Source organism: Entamoeba invadens (assembly GCF_000330505.1).
Source record: "Entamoeba invadens IP1 unplaced genomic scaffold scaff_1105074726711, whole genome shotgun sequence".
NCBI classification, from domain to species: domain Eukaryota; phylum Evosea; order Mastigamoebida; family Endamoebidae; genus Entamoeba; species Entamoeba invadens.
This window is the reverse complement of record NW_004443648.1, coordinates 430,470-455,573: the sequence shown is the minus strand read 5'-3', so window position 1 is coordinate 455,573 and position 25,104 is coordinate 430,470. Positions and strand designations below refer to the sequence as shown.

The 25,104-nt window shown below is 37.8% G+C and overlaps 12 protein-coding genes across 12 annotated transcripts; 5 read left to right on the top strand and 7 right to left on the bottom strand.

Annotated features, from left to right (window-relative positions):
• Window positions 1-2: 2 nt before the first annotated feature.
• Window positions 3-1,238, top strand: EIN_054980 (calcineurin catalytic subunit A, putative; the record flags this gene model as incomplete). Its single annotated transcript, XM_004259926.1, has 1 exon — window positions 3-1,238. A coding segment is annotated over one exon (1,236 nt), but the record flags the coding sequence as incomplete, so codon positions are not given.
• A 36-nt stretch (window positions 1,239-1,274) lies between these two features.
• On the bottom strand, window positions 1,275-2,366 carry EIN_054970 (WD repeat-containing protein, putative; the record flags this gene model as incomplete). The annotated part of the gene is made up of 1 exon (XM_004259925.1): window positions 1,275-2,366. One exon carries the CDS (start codon window positions 2,364-2,366, stop codon window positions 1,275-1,277), a length of 1,092 nt encoding a protein of 363 aa, XP_004259973.1.
• A 144-nt stretch (window positions 2,367-2,510) lies between these two features.
• On the bottom strand, window positions 2,511-6,571 carry EIN_054960 (tuberin, putative; the record flags this gene model as incomplete). Its single annotated transcript, XM_004259924.1, has 2 exons — window positions 2,511-6,214; window positions 6,256-6,571. The coding sequence occupies 2 exons, from the start codon at window positions 6,569-6,571 to the stop codon at window positions 2,511-2,513; spliced, it is 4,020 nt and encodes a 1,339-aa protein (XP_004259972.1).
• Window positions 6,572-7,474: 903 nt separating this feature from the next.
• On the bottom strand, window positions 7,475-8,740 carry EIN_054950 (hypothetical protein; the record flags this gene model as incomplete). The annotated part of the gene is made up of 2 exons (XM_004259923.1): window positions 7,475-7,863; window positions 7,945-8,740. 2 exons carry the CDS (start codon window positions 8,738-8,740, stop codon window positions 7,475-7,477), a joined length of 1,185 nt encoding a protein of 394 aa, XP_004259971.1.
• Window positions 8,741-9,347: 607 nt separating this feature from the next.
• Window positions 9,348-12,495, top strand: EIN_054940 (guanine nucleotide exchange factor, putative; the record flags this gene model as incomplete). Its single annotated transcript, XM_004259922.1, has 2 exons — window positions 9,348-11,763; window positions 11,846-12,495. The coding sequence occupies 2 exons, from the start codon at window positions 9,348-9,350 to the stop codon at window positions 12,493-12,495; spliced, it is 3,066 nt and encodes a 1,021-aa protein (XP_004259970.1).
• A 277-nt stretch (window positions 12,496-12,772) lies between these two features.
• EIN_054930 (uracil-DNA glycosylase, putative) lies at window positions 12,773-13,591 on the top strand (the record flags this gene model as incomplete). Its single annotated transcript, XM_004259921.1, has 1 exon — window positions 12,773-13,591. The coding sequence occupies one exon, from the start codon at window positions 12,773-12,775 to the stop codon at window positions 13,589-13,591; it is 819 nt and encodes a 272-aa protein (XP_004259969.1).
• A 95-nt stretch (window positions 13,592-13,686) lies between these two features.
• Window positions 13,687-14,403, bottom strand: EIN_054920 (eukaryotic translation initiation factor 3 subunit, putative; the record flags this gene model as incomplete). The annotated part of the gene is made up of 2 exons (XM_004259920.1): window positions 13,687-14,318; window positions 14,394-14,403. The coding sequence occupies 2 exons, from the start codon at window positions 14,401-14,403 to the stop codon at window positions 13,687-13,689; spliced, it is 642 nt and encodes a 213-aa protein (XP_004259968.1).
• Window positions 14,404-14,564: 161 nt separating this feature from the next.
• On the bottom strand, window positions 14,565-16,358 carry EIN_054910 (hypothetical protein; the record flags this gene model as incomplete). Its single annotated transcript, XM_004259919.1, has 1 exon — window positions 14,565-16,358. The coding sequence occupies one exon, from the start codon at window positions 16,356-16,358 to the stop codon at window positions 14,565-14,567; it is 1,794 nt and encodes a 597-aa protein (XP_004259967.1).
• Window positions 16,359-17,756: 1,398 nt separating this feature from the next.
• On the top strand, window positions 17,757-19,901 carry EIN_054900 (hypothetical protein; the record flags this gene model as incomplete). The annotated part of the gene is made up of 1 exon (XM_004259918.1): window positions 17,757-19,901. One exon carries the CDS (start codon window positions 17,757-17,759, stop codon window positions 19,899-19,901), a length of 2,145 nt encoding a protein of 714 aa, XP_004259966.1.
• Window positions 19,902-20,650: 749 nt separating this feature from the next.
• EIN_054890 (hypothetical protein) lies at window positions 20,651-22,392 on the top strand (the record flags this gene model as incomplete). The annotated part of the gene is made up of 3 exons (XM_004259917.1): window positions 20,651-20,737; window positions 20,789-20,853; window positions 20,979-22,392. 3 exons carry the CDS (start codon window positions 20,651-20,653, stop codon window positions 22,390-22,392), a joined length of 1,566 nt encoding a protein of 521 aa, XP_004259965.1.
• Window positions 22,393-22,493: 101 nt separating this feature from the next.
• EIN_054880 (hypothetical protein) lies at window positions 22,494-23,234 on the bottom strand (the record flags this gene model as incomplete). Its single annotated transcript, XM_004259916.1, has 2 exons — window positions 22,494-22,571; window positions 22,614-23,234. The coding sequence occupies 2 exons, from the start codon at window positions 23,232-23,234 to the stop codon at window positions 22,494-22,496; spliced, it is 699 nt and encodes a 232-aa protein (XP_004259964.1).
• Window positions 23,235-23,362: 128 nt separating this feature from the next.
• On the bottom strand, window positions 23,363-25,093 carry EIN_054870 (hypothetical protein; the record flags this gene model as incomplete). Its single annotated transcript, XM_004259915.1, has 1 exon — window positions 23,363-25,093. The coding sequence occupies one exon, from the start codon at window positions 25,091-25,093 to the stop codon at window positions 23,363-23,365; it is 1,731 nt and encodes a 576-aa protein (XP_004259963.1).
• Window positions 25,094-25,104: the final 11 nt, after the last annotated feature.

Here is a 25,104-nt window from a genome sequence, read left to right as displayed (position 1 = left end):
TGTCATGGGGGTATCTCTCTTCGCTTCAATTTATCGATCAATTGCAACAAATTAACAGATTTGTTGAAGTTCCAACAGAAGATTGTGCTTTCAGTGATCTTCTCTGGAGTGATCCGTTACAGTATGAAGTGTATGATGAGAAGTATGAGAATGGAGATATCAATGACGATTGGTTTGATGTGAATTACTTACCAAATGAGAGTCGAGAGTGTTCCTATTATTATGGGTACAATGCTGTTCGGTCCTTTTTAATGAACAATGATTTGCGAGCAATCATCCGAGCCCATGAGTGTGTTGATGGTGTCCAACAACACGACTTTGAAAGTGAAGATCGTATACCAATCATGTTCACAGTATTTTCGTCAGCTGGGTACAATGGAAATAACAAAGCGGGTGCTATGTTAATTAAAGACGAAGGAATGACCGTCAAATTATACGAGTACTTTAACCCTGTTTTTAAACAACCATTCTGCTTTAATGCCTTCGACTATTCTCTTGGAGAATTTTTCTCACAACTGCAGTCTGAATACTCTAAGATGATGTTATATGCTTTTGACCCACAAGAAGAAGATGAAGAAGAGTATGAACCGGCTATCCCGACTAAAGAAGATGAGCTTGAAAAATTGGATTCCATGTTAAAAAGTTTGGACACGGACTTATCCATCAAACTTGCTGACGCATCAAGTACAACTGATACAGAAAGTAGTCTGAAAAATGAAAATATAACACGTGAAAATGCAGAACAGCTCAGTTCTGGGTTACTTCAGTCCCGTTTAGATGGTAACGGGACTGAAACTCAGAAAGTAGAGACCGATAATTGTAACACACTTCAAAGTCAAAAGGAAGAGCCACAAAAGCATCAAAATAACAAAGGAAGTGCGCAACCCATGCCAACTCGACCTTCTACAAACAAAACTACGCCACAATATGGCTTTAAATCACGACGGGCGATGTTATCGATGTCACAAGGTGAAGACGTTTCTTCCATGCCATCGACTAGTATCATATTAGGGACCAATCAGAACAAGCGATTTTTATCATTAAGTGGCGGAGAAAGGAAGAAGTCGACACTCAAAAGTCGATTTGAGAAGTTCTATGACTCCGTTCCACCAACTTTGGCGCAATTACGAGAGTATTGGAATTCATCTTTAAAAGAGTCGCAATCGATCAAAAACACTCCACTAGAGTCTGAGAAGTGTTCATTGAATGACTCAGGAAATTCAATATTGATTAATTAATTGGTTTAATTGAACTTAACGAATAAATCCTTTCAATCAGTCTTCCATTCCTTTGAAGAATGGGTTGTTGGGGTTTTGTTGCATTCCTTTCTTCTTTTTCCCTCTCTTTTTGTATTCATTCGACATCGAAACTTCTTGATAGTCCGTCACGATGTCTTGTTCGGGCTTCTTCACTTGGACCGTCGTCGTACTTTCATCGGCGTCGTCATACAAATAGCCAACGTCCCAAAACTTCACATGCTTTTTAAGGGAACAAGACCCTAAGAACCGTTTGTCTCGAGACACTTGCATCTTCTCGACGGGAAATTCATGCTTCCCAACACACCCCAATAACTTATTTGGAGTGATTTGAACGATTCGGATCACACCGTCAAAACTCCCCGAAAAGACGGTGTTTCGATCGATTGTTATTAATGATTGGACACAATCGGGGTGCCCACTTAATTTCAATTTCGGCTCTTCCCAATCGTCCCAACTCCACACATACACTTTCCCACGTTCACTTCCACAACAAATCCGATAATCCTCTTCAAGTACAGTTAACGAGAGTAAACTCTCATTCAAATTCTGACTGATTCCAATCACTTTCCCTTTCTTAAGACTCCATGTGGACATACACCCATCGCCACCAGCAGCAAATATCGTGTCCCCACATAACACTACTTGTGAAATATAATCGTTGTGCTCGTCATGCACAGCTACACATTTTTGCTGTCTCATATCCCACACCTTTATACACCCATCCTCATCTCCAGTCACTATCATATCCCCTTTGGAATCTAACGCATAAATCGGATGTTTGTGCGCGCGAGGGTTCGTCGCCAAGACCTTTTGTGCGTTGATATCTACAATCGAAATCGCTCCGTCGCTCGACGTCGAGAAGAGTAAATTCCCTCCTTCATTAAAACACACATTTCGGACAGAGTCCTTGTTCCCTTCAATTTCAAAGAGCATTTCCGGCACCGTCAAATCCCCATATTTATATAATGAAACCCGCCCCTTCATATCACCAAGGCCAACTATATCGTTCGTCGGGCTGAAACAAAAATCGCTGATAAATTCAGTGTGCTTCAAGTCGTCCGGCACAACAAGTGTGTTGTCAAACACAATAGGCGTATTATCAGCCATTTCTACTATGAAAAAAGTGTCTTTAAAGTAAACCCTACACCCCTTGAAATCCACCTTATATAACATTTTGTCACCCACAAAAATGTTATAAAAAACATTTTAAATAACAACAATTATAAATAACGCAGTAATTACTGTATTTGCTCACTTTTTCGTGGTCAAGTCATTCACACAAGTTGGGTTACTAATCATCGAGAGAGTCGAGAAGAACGATGGCGTGTTAAACGAGTCGTTCTTGTCGATGATTTCCTTAATGAGAGTGCTTCTTCGCAAATAAGGCTTCAAGTAGTCGTCGGGCGATATATTAAGTGAGCAACAATAATTCGCGTTCACCGCAGTCTCCCTGACTAGTGCGGGCAACAAATCTTTTCCAACGACCATCCCGTCCAATAACGGACCGAACTGTCTGACGTTCTGCTTACGCCAAATTCTGATTTTGTGCAGGCCATTTCCTAGAGGAGAAATGACTATGTGAGCTGCATTGAATTGACTTGTTATAGTGTACGGGGAGTACTCTCCCGACTCATTCCAAACGATGTGGACATAGTCATTCCCCACATGTCTCTTTTTAGTCAATTGTTGCGAGTCGTCTTCTTGTGTCGGGATCAAAGTGATGTCGTGGAAGATCACTTCTTTAGTTGCGTCTGCAAAGTATCTGATATACTCCCCAGTGGACATATAAGTCTTGTCTAATCCTCCGAGGAACCCGCTATGGGTTCGGATATCTAACGTCCATCCAAGTCCTTCGACAAATTCGTTATACGCCGCTGACCCCGAAGTGTTTTTTAAGATGTCGTATTGATCAGTTTGGTTATTCATCACATAAATCAACCCAATTTTATGGAAAGGTCGCGAACACGTTTTGTCCAAATTCCCAAGTAAAATCTTGAACTTTTCATGTGGGTTGATAGGGACTAACACCGGCTGGTTCTTTGGAATTGGATCAATAAAGTGCAGCTGACAAAGTAATCCGTGGACTAATAGTTTTGTTGTATCAATTTGTGGTGGAGTTACACTAACTAGACTTTTTTCCTCATTTTTCAACAAAACTATATGTTGCCCAAACTCTTGGATTTTGGAATTGGTCTTCTCTATCTCGTCTTTCGTACAAGTAATGTCGTTTTGATAGGAATCTTTGTCAACTCCTTTGGGAAGGCCCCAATCTAATAAATCACTCTCTTTACTCACTGCAGAGTCTATCATCTCACGTAACTTGTTCTGGACTACTTCAACTCGACGCTCTTCGACTAACTGTTTCGGTTGATCCTTAATAATGTCATGTAATGTGATCTTCTCACGCTTCTGCGGAGATGTCATCCCAAGCTCTTCTAACGTCGACACCGACTGAATCCCCCATCGAGTCTTCCCAACAGCATTTCGAATGACTAAGAAACAGAAGTGTGTGTCGTCGCCTTTCTCTATCGACAAAATGTTGTTCCCGTAGAGCCACCACGTCACTTCACCATCTTCTACGTGCGTCGATAAGAACTTGTCACTCCCCTTTTCGCTCGGAACAAAGCCAAAGATGTTCAGAAGCGTCTGCAAAAAGATTTCGGCACATTCGTTTGCACATGCTCGGTATTTAATGGTCTGGTCTGTTGGGTGTGGTGTCGGTGTGAGTGACATTGCATACGAAATACCATTAAGTAGCTGCGCTGTAACTTCCGGTATCAACGCTTTGATAAAGACACATGACGGCGCAAACGCCCACTCAGTTAACGCAGTGAATGCACACGCAATCGACTCGCTTCGTGTTTGTGGATTTGTGATACTCGACATCATTTTGACAATGATATATTGGACGTCTTCTTCTGTAAGGTACTGATTGAACAAAGCGAGTTGTCCAAGAGCTTCTGAGGCGGGACGGTAGACATCTTCAATTGGGATTTCTATTCTTTTAAGAATCATGTCCAGTGTCTCGTTAATATCGGCTTCAGGGTTCTTTCTTCGGGCAAAGACGATGTGGTCGATCAACCCGAACAACATTGTTGATTGTGATTTGGTTGATGTAAAGACTTGTAACAGATTTTTGAAGCATTTTGTCAGTGAGTCGTCGTAAGTGGTCTTGAGGGTTCCCGAAATTCCTCCAACGTCCTCGAGTATTTTGGGATAAATATCTTCAACGGTGATCAACGACATCAAAAATGAAATGATCTGTGCGTCTCTATTCAAGTTGGCGATTCCTTTGAAATTGTCTTGAGTCAAGTTCTGTAATTGGCCAATGACGGGAATAACCAACACTGGCCACCCAGGAATTTGGTTTGGTACAATGTCGAAGAGCTCTTCCAATATGACAACTGGCATCAATGGCAACCCATTGGATATGATCTCATAGAACCGACTGTATAACTCGTTACTATACCGGACATATCCCCGATTCACTAATTTACAAATGACACGATAACTGTATTCTAATGACTTGGGCGTGTGTTCACTCTTTGCAAAGGCATCAAAGAAGATCTTGCCAAAGATTTCTATTAACTCGGGCCGACCCTCCTTTGCCTCAAGATTAAACTGTTCACACATCTTCGTCTCAGCACGAATGAATAAACAACACACTTCGTATAAGATCCGAATGCCATTTTCATAACTCTCGCTCGACTTCAGGTCATTCACGTGTTCTAACAGACTATAGAACCGCATCCACCACTTAATCGAACTTTGTTGATCACACTCCCCAAACAATAACGTGAACTTCTCATCAGCAGCGGGTGCTACAAAGACTTCGTCGGGAATTTCCGTTCGAGTGGACCGAAGTACCTTCTTATTTCCAACAAGCACTTCGTCGGTGTTTTCAAGCAACAACGGGGAGTACTTTTCTCTGAACACGGCACGTGTGTAGTGCCACAACTTTTTCGAAAGTTGTTTGGTCACAAACTCATTCGACATATTCTCCGCAATACGCGTTCGGAGGAGTTCCCAGTACTTGTCAGAAACATCCCATTTAACGTAGAACATAAATATCAACTCGGTGAACGAACCAGCAGATTGCCCCAATTGTGCTTTGAGTAACAAATCGATACAAGTCAATACCGTTTGGATGACGATGTCTTTCATTTCGTTGTCACACCCGAATGTTGTCATTTTATAGAGCGTTGCCTTTATCTCTTCGGCAATTTGCCCAACTATCAATGGCTTTCCTATGACAAATGGTTTGTCGAAGAAGGGAATAAGTTCCGTGACCAAAAAGTGTTTGGTCTTCACAATTTCTTCGAGCTCCGATGTTCTGAATTGGTTGAAAATGAACTCGGAGAAGAAGTAAGGGATGGTTTGCGAGATGACTGGCTTTGTTGCTTCATCGGGGGTTAAAGTTAGAATCGACGAGTATAAGCAGTGGATGAAGGGAATTGTATTTGGTCTATTTTTCAATTTCAAAGAAATTGGCGATACCAAAAGTTCCTTTAAGAAGTCCAAGACGTACTTCTGGACTTGTACTGGTGTTGTCTGTTTCAAATTAATCAGTGGGTGCGCCAACTTATATTTATATTTTGAAGCTTCAGCAAAGAGTGGGAAAATGTATGACAAAAGTGCTTCGACCAAGTGGAACAATTTTTCGAAGTTCTCTGGCTTCTTGAGTTGTTTGATGAAATCGGAAACCAGTTTGATGGACATCGATGATTGGTCAAAATCACTCTCCGGTAGACTAAAGCAGACTTCGGCATAGTCCAACTTCTGTACTGGATACCCCGGGAGATTAAAGAGACACCCCAAATTAATAGTTCCTAAGAAGTAATCTGTCAACGCGCTTTGTTCTCCATATTTCAAAACAAGGTCGATGACCAATTGGAAAGCGGCTTCTCTGACTTCTGGTGCCGTTTCGATTTTCAAGTAGTTGTTTAAATACTTTTCTAATGTGTTATTATCAACCAATCTCAAGTCAAAAACAAACGATACAAATCGAAAACAGTGAGTTCGGGGTATTCATACAAGCCAATCATAGCATTTAACACTTTAATGTGTGTCAACGCTTCTTTTACAGGGACAGTTATCTTCCCTTTCTTTGTGTGGTTCTCGACGTACTGACTGACTTCGATAATAAACATCGAAAACTTCTGTTTCTCGGGACGGACGAAAATCTGGAATTCCTCAACACTTTGCTTTTCAAGGAGCGAGATACAGGCCTTCAGTTTGTTTGGTGCGCTCTCCTTTGGGTCGAACAAAGAGGTCTGTTTTTTACGTATTTTCTTGTCAAGCTCGCTCGCCATTTTTTACTTGTTTTTTTCATTTCGAGTTCCAATGGAAAGACTTATTTTTACTTCGTTGGCTCTCAGTCTTTCTTTTCTGAAAATAATTTCTCGATATTTAATTAATATTTACTATTTATTATTTACTATTTAAGAATAGTTACTTCATTTTTTTGTTTTTCTTTCGTTACATTTCCAAGTCGATCGAATCATTTCTTTATTGATTTCGTGAGGATTTGTTAAACAAAACTTCACAACTCTATTACATTAATAAAAGATTTCTTTGATATTAGAAAAGTTGATATTATTTAAAATAGTTTTGGTTAGTTTGTTGATATCGGTTGGGTTTTCAATTGCTATTCTCAAACATCCATGTTCGTTATTTGACAGTCGATACTTAATAATATTATTTTAATTAACTTATTATATTATATTATTATTGAATGAGTTGTTTTTGCTGATCTCTGTCTTATTTTCTTCAAAAACAATAAATGTATAATTTGTAATTCAAATAAGATACACAATGTTTATCATGGGGTAAAAACATAACCATAATGATTTTATGTGTCTATTTTTCTAAGCCTTTATCTGCATATTTTTTACTCAAAGTGTTTAATAAGTTAAATAATATAATAAATAATATAATAAATAATAATATAATAATAGTATTAAGTAATATAAAAAAAATGTTTAAACCATTTATAATACAAATAGTAATTTAAACTATATATTATAATTAGATGTTACAAAACCCCAAAGCTGTCATTCCATATAATTATTAAAAATTTAACCATATTAATTTATAAAATTTCACAAAAAAATATAGTTATAACATGGTAATATATAGAAATAATTTATCATTTATAATAATAAGTAACTTTTAATATTTTTAATTAGAATGGGTTGACAAGATAATAAGATGATTTAATTATGGAAGGACGATACTCTGTTTTCAAGTCTCTCGAGTCTTTTAAAGAGTTTAAATCCTCTGACATTTCCCATTTTGCACAACAAAGGGGCTTCCTTTTCATATTTTGTTTCTGCCTGTTTTGCGAGTTGATTTCCTTTAACAACTCTTTGATTCATCTCCTCCGACATTTTCGTTTCAATCGTTTTGATTTCTTTCAAAATAGAATTTAACTCGCAATTTTTCTTGACGTTTTTCATGTCGGCCTCAAACTCAGCAATCTTTCCTTTCACTATTTTCTTCTGTTTCAAATCTTTCAAGTCTTTATGTAATTCTTTCAACTCATCTCTTGCTTTCTGAATACCATTTTTGCGCGTTTTAATCACTCCCTTTTTCTCTTTCCTCGCTTGTTGTGATTACTCGTGTTACAACTCATCGGGTTGTTGATTGAAATAACATTTTTAATAACAAAATTTGATATACAAACCTTTCTTCAAAAGACTACGTATTTTAATGATCTCAATCTTACACCTCTCTTCCTCTCTCTTTGCAATCTCGAGAACTTGGTATTTAAGCGGAGACTTGCTTGCAAGAACAGACAACTGATGATCAAAACCAGTCAAAGCCTCAGTGAGTAACATCACTCTCGCCTTAAATTCGTTGACCGTTGCGTAGAAGACTTTCTTCTGCTCCTCCGCAACTTCCTTTTCGACTTGGACGGTTTGGAGAGCTTTGTTCATTGTCTCTTTCATGTCTAAGTCGAAGATCGCTTTGTCTTCCGCTTTGCGTTTCTTCTTCTCGCTCGCCAAGAAGTCCATTACGTTTTTGTAGAGTTCGACCTTCTTTTTCAAATCAAGATCGTTGACCAACTGAGTGCTCTCATTCTTCCCAAGTGTTCGAAGGATGTCCCCAAGTTCTTCAGACATCCCTATACGTTGTTTTTTCAATTTGAGCATCGACAAGTTCATATCGTCAACTTGTTTTCTCAATTCAATCAACTCGTCTGGCTTTGCGGTCTTCTCTTTTTTCGAGATTTCTTCAATTCGTGCATACAACTGCTTCTCTCCATCGAGCGCGGATAAATATTGTGTGTCCAATTGTCTACACGCCAACGATGCGGTTGAAAGTAAAAGAGTACCGACTGTTGGGAGGTACTCATCTTTAAAATCGATACTAATTTTCTCAACAGGAAGTGGTGAGGGAGGTGCAATTTGCATGTTCGGCATTTGAATTTCGGGAGTTATTTGCGACATCATTGGGTGTGGGGTTGGTAGCTCTGGCATCCCATTTACCGGCTGCGATGACACTACTGACAACAAAAGGAGAATCGTTATCATTTATTTGTAATAGTACACTTTATTAGTTCTTGATTTTTGTTTTTCTTTTTTTTCAATAGTTGATGGTTTTTCTTTATTATAATATTATTATTCTTTTTAGCATTGTAGAATACTATACTTATATAGTAAAATTATCATAATTTGATGTTAGAAAAAGACTTTTCAAAGGAATTGAGGCTATTTCAAAAAACACGATAGATAACAAAAAATAGAAAAGCTCTCTTTAGTCTCAATTAAATTATTAATTATAATTAAAATACCAAATGATTATAACAAATGTTATGAATTGAAAATAGAAATGAACATTGAGATCACTAACAAAAATTAGTCAAGACACTCTTAACTAAAAAGAAGCTATAACCGAGCTAAAAATAAGATATAAAGTTTATCGTTTTGAGTTTAACGTAAAACAAAAGGGATAAGGACAAGTTCAGAGAAAAACAGAAGAAGGCTGACAAAAATGGAAGCAAATGGTAGTATTAATCGGGAACAACAGATGTCATATCCTTCTCTGAACTGAATAAATGATAAAATCACCACACAAACATCGACAATGCTACCAAAAGTTTATACACTGCATTGCTACATGGTGTCGGACAAATCCGCGGACGCACGCGCGACTTTTCAAACAGAGATTTACAGGCATTATTGCTTGCTATCCCCACACCCACAAACGAACTATTCAGTGTCGCTGCCAGGACAAATCACAGAGGCCGTTTTGAACATCGCGTTTCCACAACTCCCACAAGACTTACAGTCGTGTTCTTTTCGGGACATGGTGAGCTACTGCTGCATGTCTTCAACCATTTTTAATGACTTCATTTGGACGTTCAGACTCTTCACAACACCACGCGACCTCTTAAGCGAATTTTTTTTTCGATACGAGGTCGTGATGAGTATTCACTGCCAACAAAGTGTAGTGATACGAGCTCGAATCACTCGGATGTTGTCTGTGTTCTCAACAAAAATCTTGCCACTGCTCTCACATATCGAAGCAGAAGAAGCCATTCAAGTGATGACCATTTTCACTGATAGAATGCTCAACTATGGAATGAAAAAACAATCAAATTTACTCAGAAAACAAATCACTGACAAAACAGTCGTCTTTATATCACCAAAACCACGCGTCGAGTTCATCTCGTTGGAGTTTGTGTTGGCGACATTTAAAGCAAGTTTCCTTGAAATCGACCCAATCGATTTCGCAAGGCAAATGACTTTAATCCAGTCCGACGCATTTCAGAAAATCTCAAATTTCGAATTGATCTTGTGGAATAAGGCGAAGGACCGATGTCCGAATGTACAAAACTGTGTGAATCTCTTTAACAACTTTCAAAACTACTTTGCGCATCAAATACTGACGGAAAACTCCGCAAAGATCCGCGCGAAAATCATCGAGAACATTTTAATCATTGCCAACGAGTGTTTTAAACTCCAAAATTATGACGCGGTGATTTGTATCATCACGTTGTTCTCGACAAGTGCAATATGTCGCCTCAAAAAATCGTTTTCTTTTGTGTCTCCGGAGTACGCGAAGATCAGTCAGAGGCTCAACGACTTTGCATCGCCCGATGAGCGATGGAAGAACTATCGAAATGAATTAAAGTATGCTATCCACAAACCATGTGTACCCTATGTTGGGTGTTTCCTTGGTGACATATTGTTCACGGACGATGGGTTGAAGTCCACGACAGAGGAGGATGGAATTAATTTCAACAAGTGTAAGAGAATGACTGCAATTGCAGAGGAAGTTTCTGTGTTAAAGCAACGGGTGTATTGTTTGAGCACAAATGAAGTACTTCAGAGATATATGTTACAAGCAATTGTCGAAGAAACAACACTTGAAAGTAATCGACTTGACATATCGAAGAAGTTGGAACCAATTGGGGGTCAAGAGAAGATACGGAGATTAAGTAGTGGTGAAATAATTAAGGACCCGAATCGAATCACCCTCGACTTTTTGAATGACAGTGGCGTGTTAGAGAGTTATAGTGTTATTAAAGGGACGATTTACATTTCGTTTATACAAACAGTGTGTTCTCTGGATGAAGACGACATCCACGAAACACGTGTTATTTTATACGAGAACGAAAGAATAATTGAAGTTGAGTTAGACGAAGAGGTGTTTCAAAGTGACGGAGTCTATGTCATAATGGATCCGAATCGGAACATTGGTGTTCAGTATTCGAATGAAGAAATAATGATGCCAATGGATGTGACAAAGAAAATGGGGAGTGTTCGAGAAGCTTTAAAGCGAGTTTTTGGGTGTCAAGAATGTGTCACGTTTTTCCGAGGGGATGGGAAACGGATAGTTGGGTGGATATCATCTGAGAGTATCATTGGTGATGTTGTTAAAGAGAAGAATAGCATAGTGATGGTGGCTAAGAGTTCATTTAGTCAACTTTTAGAAGACTCGTTTGTTGGGTCTTCATTCTTTGGGCGCTACGAAGTTTCGAATGAATATGGAAGTGCTATGTTAGTCCAGGCAGAGCAATTTCTCTGTATCAAAACAGAAACATACAATGTCATTCCAAAGGAAAATATTAGTATAGTCTACGAACCATTAAACGAACAAATCAAAATTTTTTCGAATTGGGAAGGAGGGGTACAGAAGATTGTAGGGACTTACAAAGGCGAAATGGCAGTGTTACAAAAAGTGGTTGAGATTTTTCATTGCAAATATGGACTTTGTGGTGTTCGAGTTGACGATTTGTATTGTGAAGAAGGGCTTCCCCCTGTTCTTTTGAAGATCTGCAATGCAATGTACTTGAATGAGAAATTTACATCTGAATATTTCTTTATTGAAACCGACTTGAAAGAAGCACAAAACATGTTAACAAAATGCGAACTTGGTGAATACGTCGACTTCTATTTACTTTCATCGAAGATTGTTGTTGGGATGTTTGTCTTGTTTTTAAGTGCAATGGTTGAGCCATTTTTTAGTGTTGAGTCAATGCCTTCGTTTGGTGACAGTTTGTTGTTTAACACAAATTACTTTAATAATAACTATAATAGTTAATTAATAATAATTAATAATAATTAATAACATACTAGATGATATACTAAAGATATCTAATTTTCTTATTAACCACATCACACACTCAACAAAGAAAAAAGTACTTCAATTGATCTTGTTTGTACTCCACGGATGGGTTATATACAATCCAAATCTTAAAGAAGTCACTCTCCAATTCACAGAATACTTCTTTAAACAAAATATCCCACCAGCAACACAATGGAAAATCTTTAAGTATATGGTCACGCACTACGAAGAATTGACATTTAAAGAACCACAAAAAACTATTTTAAAACCACGACCCGATCAACACGTTTCGATTGGATGTCTTGTTCACGGCTTTTTTAAACAAGTCGACTTCGCGAAGAAAACTCAACACGTCCTTTTGTGCGAAAAACATCGCGCTGTCGAGCGTGGCACAGAACTACTCAAACCAAATTTAAAGTTTGCGAAGGCACGACCGACAACAAAAACACAACGCCCGACAGTGGTGGTGGGTAAGAGGGCTTCAGAGAAAATCACGATATTCCCGAAGTCCCCAGAACTCCCCCTTTCAAAATCACAATCTGGGTCTGGTCTTACATCACCACGGTCACAACTTGTGAACTCGAGTGTAGTCATTGGAGCACGATCGAAGAGTGAGGGGAAACGACCGTCGCGCTCTATGATCATTGAAACGATCGAGTAAGAGGTGTACTAAACATATAGTTAATTTTATAGTTATTCACTTTACCCGTTGTTCTAAGTTGTTGTTTGTAACATGTTAAGTTGTTGATAGAATGGTATTAATAATATTATTAAAAATCTATAACAAACTATAACAAACTATAACAAACTATGTAAATAGATTAAAGATAGATGAATTCCTCAATCAATTCTTCGAATTGTGACGAATATCAGATTTATTATAAAAATATTATATTATATTAGATTCAAACTGAATTTAAAAAGAAAAAATAGGGCGCATGAAGAGAGGTGTGAACGAAAAGCAGACGGATTTAATGAATTTCCTTAAGGGGAAGAAGAACGAAAATACACCGAAAGAAGAGAAAGGCGATGAAAAGAAGAAGATTGGAAAGACGTATGGGAGTGATGACGTGTACAGTCATCCACTATTTAAACATTTGACTGAACCGGGGTGGAGAGAAATATTAAAACCTATATTTCAAAAATATATTAACAGCGAAAGTGTTAAAACAATTACTGAGAGTTACACGAAGGGAAAGATCTACCCTCCTATTGAAGAAGTCTTTGCTGCGTTCAATGAAACGCCATATGACACTTTAAAAGTTGTTTTAATAGGACAAGACCCATATATCAAGGAGAAGCAAGCCCATGGGTTGTGTTTCAGTGTTAACAAAGGTGTTGCTGTCCCTCCTTCTTTAAAGAACATATACAAAGAGCTGAAACGCACAATTCCAGACTTTCAGATACCGAAACATGGATATTTGATTGAGTGGGCAAGACAAGGGGTATTAATGCTTAACGCCACGTTAACAGTCATTGCTGGCAAGTCCAATTCGCACGAGAAACTGTGGAAACCAATCACTGATGATATATTACAGACTATTGCCTCACAAAAGACCAATTTGGTTTATCTCCTTTGGGGCTCTTTTGCTCAGAAAAAGGCGTCATGTGTCGACGCGAAGAAAAATTGTTGTTTGAAGGCGCCGCATCCTTCTCCTTTAGCAAAAGGGTTTGATGGGAACAATCACTTTGTATTATGTAACGAGTATCTTACAGCACATAATACCACACCAATCGACTGGAAAATTACTCCATAATACTCTTTAGTATTCTTGTTAATAGTTTGTAATAATAAAGAATAAAACGACTGAATTATTGTGTCCTTAAAGCTTTGAAAGTAAGGTAAACGACTTTACATAAAATCGTCATCAAGATCTTCATAAGCAGGTACATCATCATCCCCATCATCCATCACTTCATTCCCCTTCTTCCCAAGAGTCGCTTTAGGAAGTGCCTTCTTCGTCGGCTTGCGCTTCTTTTTCTCCTCTTTCTCAAGTTGAATTTTTTGGTTGAAAAGAACGTCGGCGTACGACGCGATTTCCTTGACTTCAATACTGTTCATGTCGATTGTCAATTCTCTCAAACACTCTTTCACTAACAACTTGAACTGTTTCGATTTTTCAGTGTAAAGACTGTGCCCCTTGATCCCAAGTAATTGCCCAAATTTCATGAAATCTTTGTCAGTTACTACAGACATCGTTTCAAGCTGCTTTGTCTCGTCCAACTCCGCGTACAACTTTTTCGCACTTTGCGCGTCTGTTTCGACTTGTTTGCGCTTCAAAGCAGCAGCCTTGTCCTCTTCAGACAATCCAGCCAATGGATCCACATACTGTTTCTCCTCTACCTTGTTCTCAGCCTTCTTTTGTTTCAGCTCTTTGTTACTGATGGTGACGTCCTCTTTCTTCTCGGCAACAAGAGTGTTCAGGGTCGCAGTAGTTTGCCCTTCTTCCGGCATTTCAGCCAATTGGTCTTCATCGAAATCCTCTATTCATTAGTTTAAAACTATCAAATTAATATCAAAAAGTGTGTACAAATAAAGAAATTAAATGAACGACATACCCCACGACATCACTTTAAAATTTTGAGTTTTACCCTATTCTTTATTTTTAACTTAAAAGTGTTCAATTAATACTTTTGTTTTGAAAATATATGGTATAGAGTATTAGAATTATATTATTAGTTTCTAATTAACTGATGCCAACACAACGAATGAATAAGAATGACTTTCCTCTAGAAGATTTGAGTCTTTTGTATCAACGGGACGACAAAACTAGTGAACTCCTTTGGAGAAGGATCTTTCTTCTCTGCTTGACATTTCGCGTTGAACGTTTTAAGATCGTCTTGTGTGATATTAAAGAGCGCCGGGAGGATCTGGAACTGTCGGGAATTCCAAATAGCGTTGCAGATGCATTCTGTTGTTAATTCGAGAGACAGTGTAGTTGTTCCCATTGACCGTTCATAAGCCACCATAAACAACTTGAACTGTGAGAAGGTCAATTCCTCTTTAAATGAGGACAAGTAGTTAAATAATATGGTGATGCACTGGATCTCTTCGAACGATAGTGACCCGTATTGCTTTGCGATGAATTCCGTGATCTTATCCTTTGTGACAAACCCATTGTGTTCGAGTGCTCTAAACATCGACAATGTTCGTTTCGTAAGTTTGGACGCCTTTTCACTCGGAGTGTCATCAACACGTGGATAATCGAGATTCATCCAATACCTCACAAAATTGTCGACATTCAATTTGTCCGTGTCGTCCTCCACAAATGCTTGGATCACAAAGTCTGCACTGTTTTTATCTATTTCCATGCCAAGGATTTTCGAGCACAAAACAAGCGATTCGGAGTCGATTCCATGATACTGGAATGTGAAGAATATAGCGCGAACAACACCTTCATCTCGGCCATATTTCCTCACATTCTCATTAAACACTTTCGAAACAAAGTTGATCACTTCCGGCGTTTTCTCTTCAATTTGTAATTCGTCCAGAATACGACTTTGGAGTCTAATGTCTATTTCAAGCTTATCAAACACTTCTTTCAAAAACTCCGTCTTTCCTTTCGTCGTCCCAACAAAGACGGGAACAGTCTTTTTCGTTTGAATAAGAGTCAGTGGCGAAAGTGATTTCAAGTCATTTACTGGGACAAATATGTGTTCGTAGAACTTTTTGAAGTCGAAGATGTTCTCAGATATCGTCTCGGCGTAGTGTAAGAATTCGACTAATTGATAATCGGGACATGTCGACATGACAGCAACAGAAGACCCAATTTGGGTTAAAAACAGTTTAATTGTTTCGACTGGAACAACTCCACGATATTCTTTATCCAAGACATAGAATATTGCAGTGAACATTTCAAGGATAGTGAGGTGTTGTGTTCTTTCAATGACCCATTCTAGAGCATTACATATTATCAAGAATTTGCTAAGAGAAACCAAATTGTCTTTGGCCAATGCGTTGACTAAAATGATGAGAGAAGGGGTTATAGTCTTTTCGATTTGAAAGATGTCGATTAACAACTTACGAACAATTGGTGTCGTTACCCCAATTTTTGATGTGTCGTACTTCGCATACACTTTACCATAAAACACCGGCTTCAACTTCTCAATAATTTCTGTCGCCTTCTCAGAAGACTTCCCGGGAACAATTTCACTGAAACTCTCTAAATACATCTTTAAGTCGGTTGTACAGCCATTGTACGTGATTTCTCCAACACTCTTCCTGTCAAGACCTTTGAACATCATAAAGGCGACAACTTCACTTGAAAGCTTCCCCCAACGATGGACATATACATCCAAATATTCCATCATTTGGATAAAGATCCGTTTTGTGATGTGATCGGTGCTGTTTTTGAAACACTTCACCATATCGTCAATTCGTAATTTCGTGATCGGAAGCATCGAATTGTCAAAGTACTCATTGGCCAATATTTGTTTGATCTCAGCGGTCCCTATAATCCGTTTCTTCATCACCCCTAACTTCGAATTCTTTTCAAACGCCTGGACATAACGCTGTCGAGACATTGCCAGTTTGATGTTTCCGAGTTCTTTGGATGTCAAACATCATCTATTTCTTTGACATATTCATTTGATAGTTCTTTTATTATTAGTTACTTTTATTTTTACTATTCATTTTCAGTTTTTTTTATTAACTTAATTTTAATTAAAATATAATTGTGATGTATAGTTCATTTTTAGTGTTTATTTAAGTTTATTTTTTATTATTTTTTAGCTATTAACACTTTAAATAACATTGAACAAAATTCAAGTGGTCTAAAAATCGGGAAATCTCGAGTTTATTAAATAAATTTCCATTTTTTAGAGATTGTATTATGTGCATAAACAATACACAAGCCAAAAAAGGAAAATCATTAAAAAATGGATTAATATCCCCATAAAAACAGGCCAAAACAAAAACAAGGGCGTTATTTTAAGTGTTAAGTATTGGTAAATAAATGATATTCATTATTATATTGAGTAATTACTAATTTCAAATCAAATCTTGTTATACTTTCTATTTTTAACTTTTTTAACTTTTTTAGTTTTAACGAAGGCAAAATAATTTTAAAAAATTATATTTAAACTAATAATAAACCATATATTACTAATAAAATCCAATAAAAAATAATTAATGATTGTAAAATAAAATATGATATTTTTGATTTAAAAAAAAAATCTCAAAAGTGTTTTTTTTGTCGATTCAATTTGAAATTATACATTTTTGGTTATTTAAAAATAGAAGTTATATTATCTCTCTTAAAACCCGAAATTTTGGACGGTTTAAATAGTGTAATAATTTTATCAAAAGAATTCCGTCACATTAAATAATAATTTTGACTGAGACACTTAAATAAAAAAAAATATCCAATAATATAGTTCTTTAATTATAAAGTCCATTTCTATCTGGAATGCCTATAATAAAAAATATAGTAATTATTAGTAATTCATTATGATAGAAAGCTTTTTATAAAACAATCCAACTGGAATTTAAACATTTTATATTTTATATAATAATAAATAATAATAAATAACTGTTTTATAAAGTTAATAAAATGAATAATTTGTCAATCTCTCAAAGTGTTATACATTTTTGTTTTTGCCACTTAAAAATTCGTCACACTTCTGCGGACCATTCCAAAACTTCGAATTCACCCTTTAAAAAAACCCGAAAAACTTTGGAGGATTTAACAATTTCCATTTCTTCCTCACCGTTTTCCTCAAAATGTAGGAGGTTTTCTTTATGTTTTCAAGTTTCCCAAAATTCCCGATTATTTACTATAAAAATATCTTTTGTAAGTTCTGATAAACACCATTTCATAAAGAAGACAAGAAATAACAAAACCCTTAAAATTCCACATAGTGCCCACGCCACACCACATCGTTCTCTCTATAAAATGGTGACCAGACTTTTTAAATTCATCAATGCAATTTGAAGCAATCTTCCAACCAAAAACCGTCGCCGTCATTGGCGCTTCTGACAGACCAGAATCCGTCGGATATGCTGTGATGAAGAACATGCAAAAAGGAGGCTTCAAGGGTAAGCTCTTCCCAATCAATGGCCGTAAGCCAGAACTCTTTGGCATGAAATGCTATGCCAAGGTTGGTGATATCCCCGAGAAAGTCGATTTGGCCGTTATTGCTATTCCAGCCAAGTTTGTCCCAAGTGTTTGTGTTGAATGTGGTGTTGCTGGTGTTAAAGGACTTATCATCATTACTGCTGGTTTTGCTGAGGCTGGTGCTGAAGGAATTAAGATGTGTGGAGAGATTGAAGCCACATGCAAGAAGTACAACATGAGAATGATTGGTCCAAATTGCCTTGGTATTATTAACCCAAGAGATGGTGTTAATGCTTCATTCGCTTCAGTTATGCCAGAAGCCGGAGGAGTTGCTTTTGTTTCACAATCTGGTGCTTTGTGCACAGCTATTCTTGATTGGGCTGCCAATCAACATGTTGGGTTCTCATACTTTGTATCCATTGGATCTTCCATTGATACTGATTACGCTGATTTGTTCGAGTTCTTCGCTAAGGATGACAAAGTCACTTCAATTTTGATGTACATTGAATCAATTAAGGACGCTAAGAGATTCGTCTTGAGAGCCAGAGAATTCGCTAAGGATAAGCCCATTATCTTGTTGAAATCAGGAAGATCATCTGAAGGAGCTGCTGCTGCTATGTCACACACTGGTTCCCTTGCTGGTAATGACGCTGTTTATGATGCCGTCTTTGATAGATGCGGCTGCATTAGAGTCGACTCCATTTGTGACTTGTGGGATTGTGCTCACGTCTTGGCCACTCAAACTGTTCCACAGAACAACAGACTTTGCATTATTACTAATGCTGGTGGACCCGGTGTCATTTCTACTGATAGATTAGTCTCCGTTAAAGGTAAATTGGCCAAGTTGTCTGAACAGACTATGACTGAATTGAACGGATCACTCTCCCAATTCTGGTCACATGGAAATCCAGTCGATGTCCTTGGTGATGCCACTGCTAGCACTTATCAAAAGACTATTGATATTTGCTTGAAGGATCCACAGATCGACGGTATTGTCGTTGTTTTGACTCCACAAGCTATGACTGACCCAGTCGCCGTTGCTAAGAGCGTTGTCGAACACGGCCCATATAGCAAACCAGTCTTGGCCTCATGGATGGGTCAATCCGAAGTCGAAGCCGGTGTTAAGATCCTTGAAGCCGGAAAGATTCCAAACTTCGAGACTCCAGAGAGAGCTGTTACTGCTTTCGGTTACATCATGAGACACCCAGAGATGGCTGCTAAGTTGAAGGAAGTACCAAACTATGTTGACGTCAAAGTCGACTACGAAGGTGCCAAGCAGTTGATTGAAGAGGTTGTCAAGGACGGAAGAAACACTTTCACTGAGTACGAAGGAAAACTTATGTTCTCCAAATACGGCATCCCAATTAAGGGAATGGCTAAGGCTGCTACTGAAGCCGAAGCTGTTGCTGAAGCCGCTAAGATGGGATATCCAGTCATCATGAAAATCTTGTCCCCAGATATTATGCACAAGACTGATGTTGGAGGAGTTAAGATTGGGTTGAAGACTGAAGAAGATGTTAAGAAGGCGTTCAATGATATTATGACCTCAGTTAAGGCTATGAAACCAGAAGCTAGAATCCACGGTGTCCTCATTGAGAAGATGTGTTCATTCAAATATGAGTGCATTATCGGATGCAAGAAAGACCCATTGTTCGGCCCAGTCATCGTCTTTGGTATGGGTGGTGTCACCGTCGAATTGTATAAGGACACTAACATCGCTTTGCCACCAATCGATATGAATGCCGCTGAAAGACTTATTGACGGTACTAAGATCTCTAAGTTACTCCACGGGTACAGAGGAATGCAAGGATGTGATGTCGAAGGACTTAAGAAACTCTTGGTCCAATTCTCTAAGATGATCATGGACTTCCCAGAAATCTCCGAAGTCGATATTAACCCGCTCGCTTGCTCTTATGAGGAATTCTTGGTCCTCGACGCTAAGATCGTGTTGGACAAGAACATGATCGGAAAAGAAGTACCAAAGTACTCTCATTTGCTCATCCAACCATAATTAATTTCTTTTTGGGTTGTGTAAAAGTTAGAATCAAGCTCTTTTACTATTTTTTTAACTTTTTTATTATTATTTGAAACTACTTAAAGTATGGTTTGATTTTACCAATCTTCATTGAGTTCAAAGAAATTGAGAGATATATTATAGTTTTAATTCAGTTTATTATAAATATAAAACTATTTCTTGTATAAGATTTTGACTATTAAAATTACTAATTCTTTTTAATTATTTATGAAATTTATTTATTTATTCTATCAGAGGTTTTCAAAATTACAATCCTAATTACCCACGTCACCATATTATAACCAAAATGTTTATTGTCTCTAATAAATTCGTACGTTATAATACACATTTTCAGCAATAATTATTTTGAAAACGCCTAAACGATATTTTAAAATTTTAGCGAACTATTATTATTCTAGTTATTATAATACCATAATAGATTATTGATGGTTCTTATTTTTGTCACCTTAAAAAATCCACAGCGTTTTTAACATATTACTAACTTATTAAAGAATAGTACAAAATACAACAATAAAATCTATCCACATTTGAGATTAAAACAAGCAAAATAATAATCAAAACAAAGGTGGTAAAAAATATTAAATTTTAATTTAAAGTGAAGCAAAGACTTCAGCAATTTTGGCTGCTTAGAAACAAAAAAGAATGAATGGTGACTTCTTTATCTGATTGAAGAAGACAAGAAGAACTTTCAATAAAAAGTCATAAGAATCAGAAAAAGACAGAATATGGAGGAGGACTATAGAGAAATGATCCGAAGTATAGACGAACTCACTCCATCAATTCACGCAGCGTTGCTTGCCAATCAAAATCCAGTTTGTTTTTAACTCACAAATTGTGTCACAGAAATGGGGAGTAACATGAAGCACACCCTCGACTGTTTTGTTGACCAACTGACGGCAATACGCTTAAAACCGATCCCAGTCGTTTCGTTTGTTCTTCCTTTCATATGATGAACTCTACAATAATGAACTATTCCAAACTAGTATTTTTACTATTAACACGTTTTATAATAAAAGTACTATAATTAATAATTACATTAACTAACACGTATAGTTCAACGAGTCTTGTTCACTGTTATCGAACGATCTTCACGTTCTGGAAAGAAATGAACAAATCGCTTGCTTATGGGTATTCCAAACAATCAACTACCGTTGTCATGTACGTCATTGTCATGTGTGTGTCTTATGAACCGATTCGGTCTGTCTCCGTTATCTTAAGTAAAACGAAGTCCCAGCAATTGATGCAGACTTTTATGACGTATAAGACCTTCTGTATGGACACGTTCATGTGTTTGACACGACTCTTGACTTCGATACAAACATCACAGAAGTCTTTTAAAGCACTCCCGTTGACTTTCACGGTGTTATACGGCGAGTTATTAACGTCGTTGTCACACTCTTTACCTTCTTTGAGACTTTCGTTGCACTCGGACATCATCGACAATGTCACACAAATGTCTTTTGGAACGCCTGAGTATAGGGTTTCTTCCCCAATGCTGGAAACCGACAAGTTAGTGAAGAACGACTCGTGCTATGTCCAAGACGATGTCCATTTATCTGAATTGCATTACTCCCCCTTTCACTCCAGAGGGCAGTTTGTCGCGTGTGTATTGCGCTCTTCCATTTTGTTTGTCTCCGAGCGCAAAATAGGCGAATTAGAAGACTCGGTTCCCTTTCAAGAGTTTGTTGACGAGTTTTTGCGCTGGCGCACGTTGTGTTGGAAGTCCTTTGAGTGGAAGGATCTGACGTTTTTCATGGCGGAGGACGCGCTGATCAGGAAGATGCCCTTAGAGTTCAATAAGATGCTTTCCATCTATTCGAAGAACACGAACCTCTTTGATATCGAGAAGGTTGTTTTCATCTCCGAATATCTTAAGAAGAGTCTCTCTGCGTTATCCAAATTCCATCGGATGTTTTTCATCGAAGAGAGAGTCGACATTCAGTCGGTTGTTAATATCATACACATCATCATTCGAACAGACAACGCAGAGGCGTTGATCAATGTTGTTAATATGTTAATCGAGATTCTTCCCTACCTCAATGGGGCACAGCGCAAAGTAGTAACATACGATTTCATATTAGAACAGCACTTCAGATATTTCTTCATGCATTGGTGTAGTTATGTTCGGGACGCCTTCCACGTCTTATTGTTATATCGAATGACTTTAGGCCGGTGTACTAAACTCGATAATTTACATGAAGAAGAGAAGAAATTGTACGAGTCGCGGAACAGACCCGATTTTGTCGCGCTTGACTTCGACAAAATAGTCGTGCGAAGGATGTTAGAGAGGATCGAGTTAATGCGTGACATCTGCAAAGCGTTATATGTGCATGACAAGAATTATATCATGATGAGTGGGTCCTTAGCGCGCTTTGATTTGCGGAAAAAGGAGTATGACACCTGGGCAAAGCGGTACTCGAAGAGTAACATCCCCATCATTTCTCTTGCGAAGCCAAACGCATTGTAATTGTATTATGCTATTTTCATTCCGTTGTATTCCACTGAGTAACCCAATGACGACGCTCACTAAATTATATACCACCTCACCTTTTCCGTCTCTCAAGATAGTCATCCAGTGTTCGCCAAAACATGTCTTTGCAGTCTTTCCAATTCCTTTGGTCGTTCGAGTCGAGCTGTTTCGTCAGTCTTGTTTCCCTCTTCTTATACCTTTTTAATGAATGAACAAACGTTAACTATAGTGCAATCCTTCAGCCATGGATCTCGAGGCCATTCTTTTGAATCAAGTCTGACATAGAACCCAAGATACCTCTCTAAGAATTTGTATGGGTCTTTGATAGGAAACTCTCTGAACTGCCACGACTGTCCAATGACAAAAACAGCTATCAGCTCATTATCACCGACATTTTTGGGAAGCTTTTCAACAAAGTGATAGACGGTATCGCGGTGGACGATGTCAACATGAGAGTCTTTAATCCTTCGAGCGTCTTCTTGTGGAATATACTCAGCATCGTTCAACAGTTTGTAGACATTGTCGAGTACCACAGGCGCAGAAACAGAAGGCATGATGATGTACCCACCTTCGCGATATTGATATTCTTGTCTCGGTCTGTCCTTAGACGTCGACATCATGAAGCATTGATACAACTTATTCTTCAAGTCTGTCAGATCCGTCTTAGATGACATCATCTGCCTCATCCCCATCGTCTTCTTTTCTCGTGAAAAGACTTCTTTCATTTTGTCTTGCGTTTCTTTCGAAAGCGGTGAGATGACATTCGGAATGTCTTCAATGCGATCCTTTTGCACGTTCTCATACTCCTTTCTCACTTCCGCTTCCTTCACACCGTCCATTCTCGATTTTTTAGTCCCGTTTTTCTCTTTTTATTGATACTTATTCAATTTACTACTTTTAATTATTAATTGTAATACCATCTATCATCTAATAGAAAACTAGAGAAGAGCAACACTGAATTATCAATTTAATACATACCACGCATTTGTGCAGTCTGTTGTGAAACGGGAACTGCCATATTCTGTTTCTGTGCCGCCATCATTTTTTGGGTCGCAATTTGTTGGGGGGTTAATCCTGAATTCCCCCAATTATCCATGTTTGTCCCCCAAACATTTTGTCCTGTTATATTTTGGTTCTGCGGTTGTGTCCAAAACATTAATGGTTGCTGCTGCACATTTGGATTTGGTGGATTTGTTAAATTAAATGTTCCTGTAAGATTAAGAGAATGTTGAGGTTGTTGTTGTTGAGGTTGCTGTGCATTTGGCGTATTAATTGGGTGTAATGCTCCCAACGGATTCGAGTTTTGTTGTTGTTGAAATTGCATTGTTTGATATTGTTGTTGAGACTGTTGGGTGTTATTCAAAGAGACTTGAGCTCCCAATGGATTACCATTGGTTTGTTGAGGCTGTTGCATTGTTTGATATTGTTGTTGAGGCTGTTGGACCACAGGATTTGGTTGACCCATTGCGTACATTGGGTTAGTAATATTTGGTTGTTGAGTGTTAGTTAAAGGTACTTGAGCTCCTAAAGGATTTCTATTGATTTGTTGAACTTGTTGTTGTGTTGGTTGTTGGCTTTGTTGGGTAACCGGATTCATTGTGAACATTGAATTTGAATTACTTTGTTGTTGAGGTTGTTGCTGTGCATTTGGTGTATTAATTGTGTGTAATGATCCCAACGGATTTGGGTTTTGTTGAGGCTGTTGTATTGTTTGGTTTTGTTGTGTAGTTTGTAGTTGAGGCTTTTGTGTCACTGTATTTGTTTGACTCATTGGGTTCGTGACATTTTGTTGTTGAGTATTTGTTGAATTCGTTTGAGCCCCGGAAGTGTTTCCGCTTTGTTGTGGTTGTTGAGGGGTTTGTTGTTGTTCACTTTGTTTTTGTTTTTCCGTCTCTTTGTTTTGTGCCTTTAAAGTTGCCAACTTCTTCACCATTTCGTCCTTTTCTTTTTGTTTCATTGCTTCTTTTTCTTTTGCTATTCTTTCCTCTTTTTCTTTTTTCAATAGAATTTCCTTTTCTTCCTTTTCTTTCTTTTTTATGGCTTCGTATTGTGTTTCCATCGCCATGAGCGTTTCAAGCATATCATTTTGTTCTTTCCCGATTTTTTCCAATGTATTTAAAGTATCTTCCGTTGCACTCGTTGAGTCTTTCAGCCCTTTATAGACTCCTTCAAATCTTTTGACATCGTCCAGAAAGTCGAACATCTCCACTTTTTCTTTATACCAACCGTCTTCGTTTTCCTTGACGTTTTCTCTCTTCAACTCAAGACGCTTGAAATATCCAACGATTTTCTCTTCTGATTGTTTCAACGCAATTGTTAAGTCCTTCTTGTGATATTTTTTCAATGCAATCACATCCGCCGTCTTTCTCAAATTCTCTAATTTCTTCTTAAGAGCGATCAACGTGTTCTCTTCCCTCACCAAATTCGGTCGTTTGTCTCTTCTCTGTAATTTCATCAAGAGACAATTCCATTTCTTTGTTTCTTCATGCGAAGTCGCTTTCAAAACGTTCGCGTCTGTTTGTAAGACTTCCAACGCAGATGAAATCATTGAAACGTCATGTACCCTCTTGTGGAGAATATAGTGGGCTTGTTCCGACTTTGTATTCAAAGCGGTAACGATATCCTGCGTATCGTTAACACGAAGCTCAAGCTCTTTGAAATGCTCAATTAGCTCATTTAATTTCCTCTCATTCTGCATTAGTAATCAGG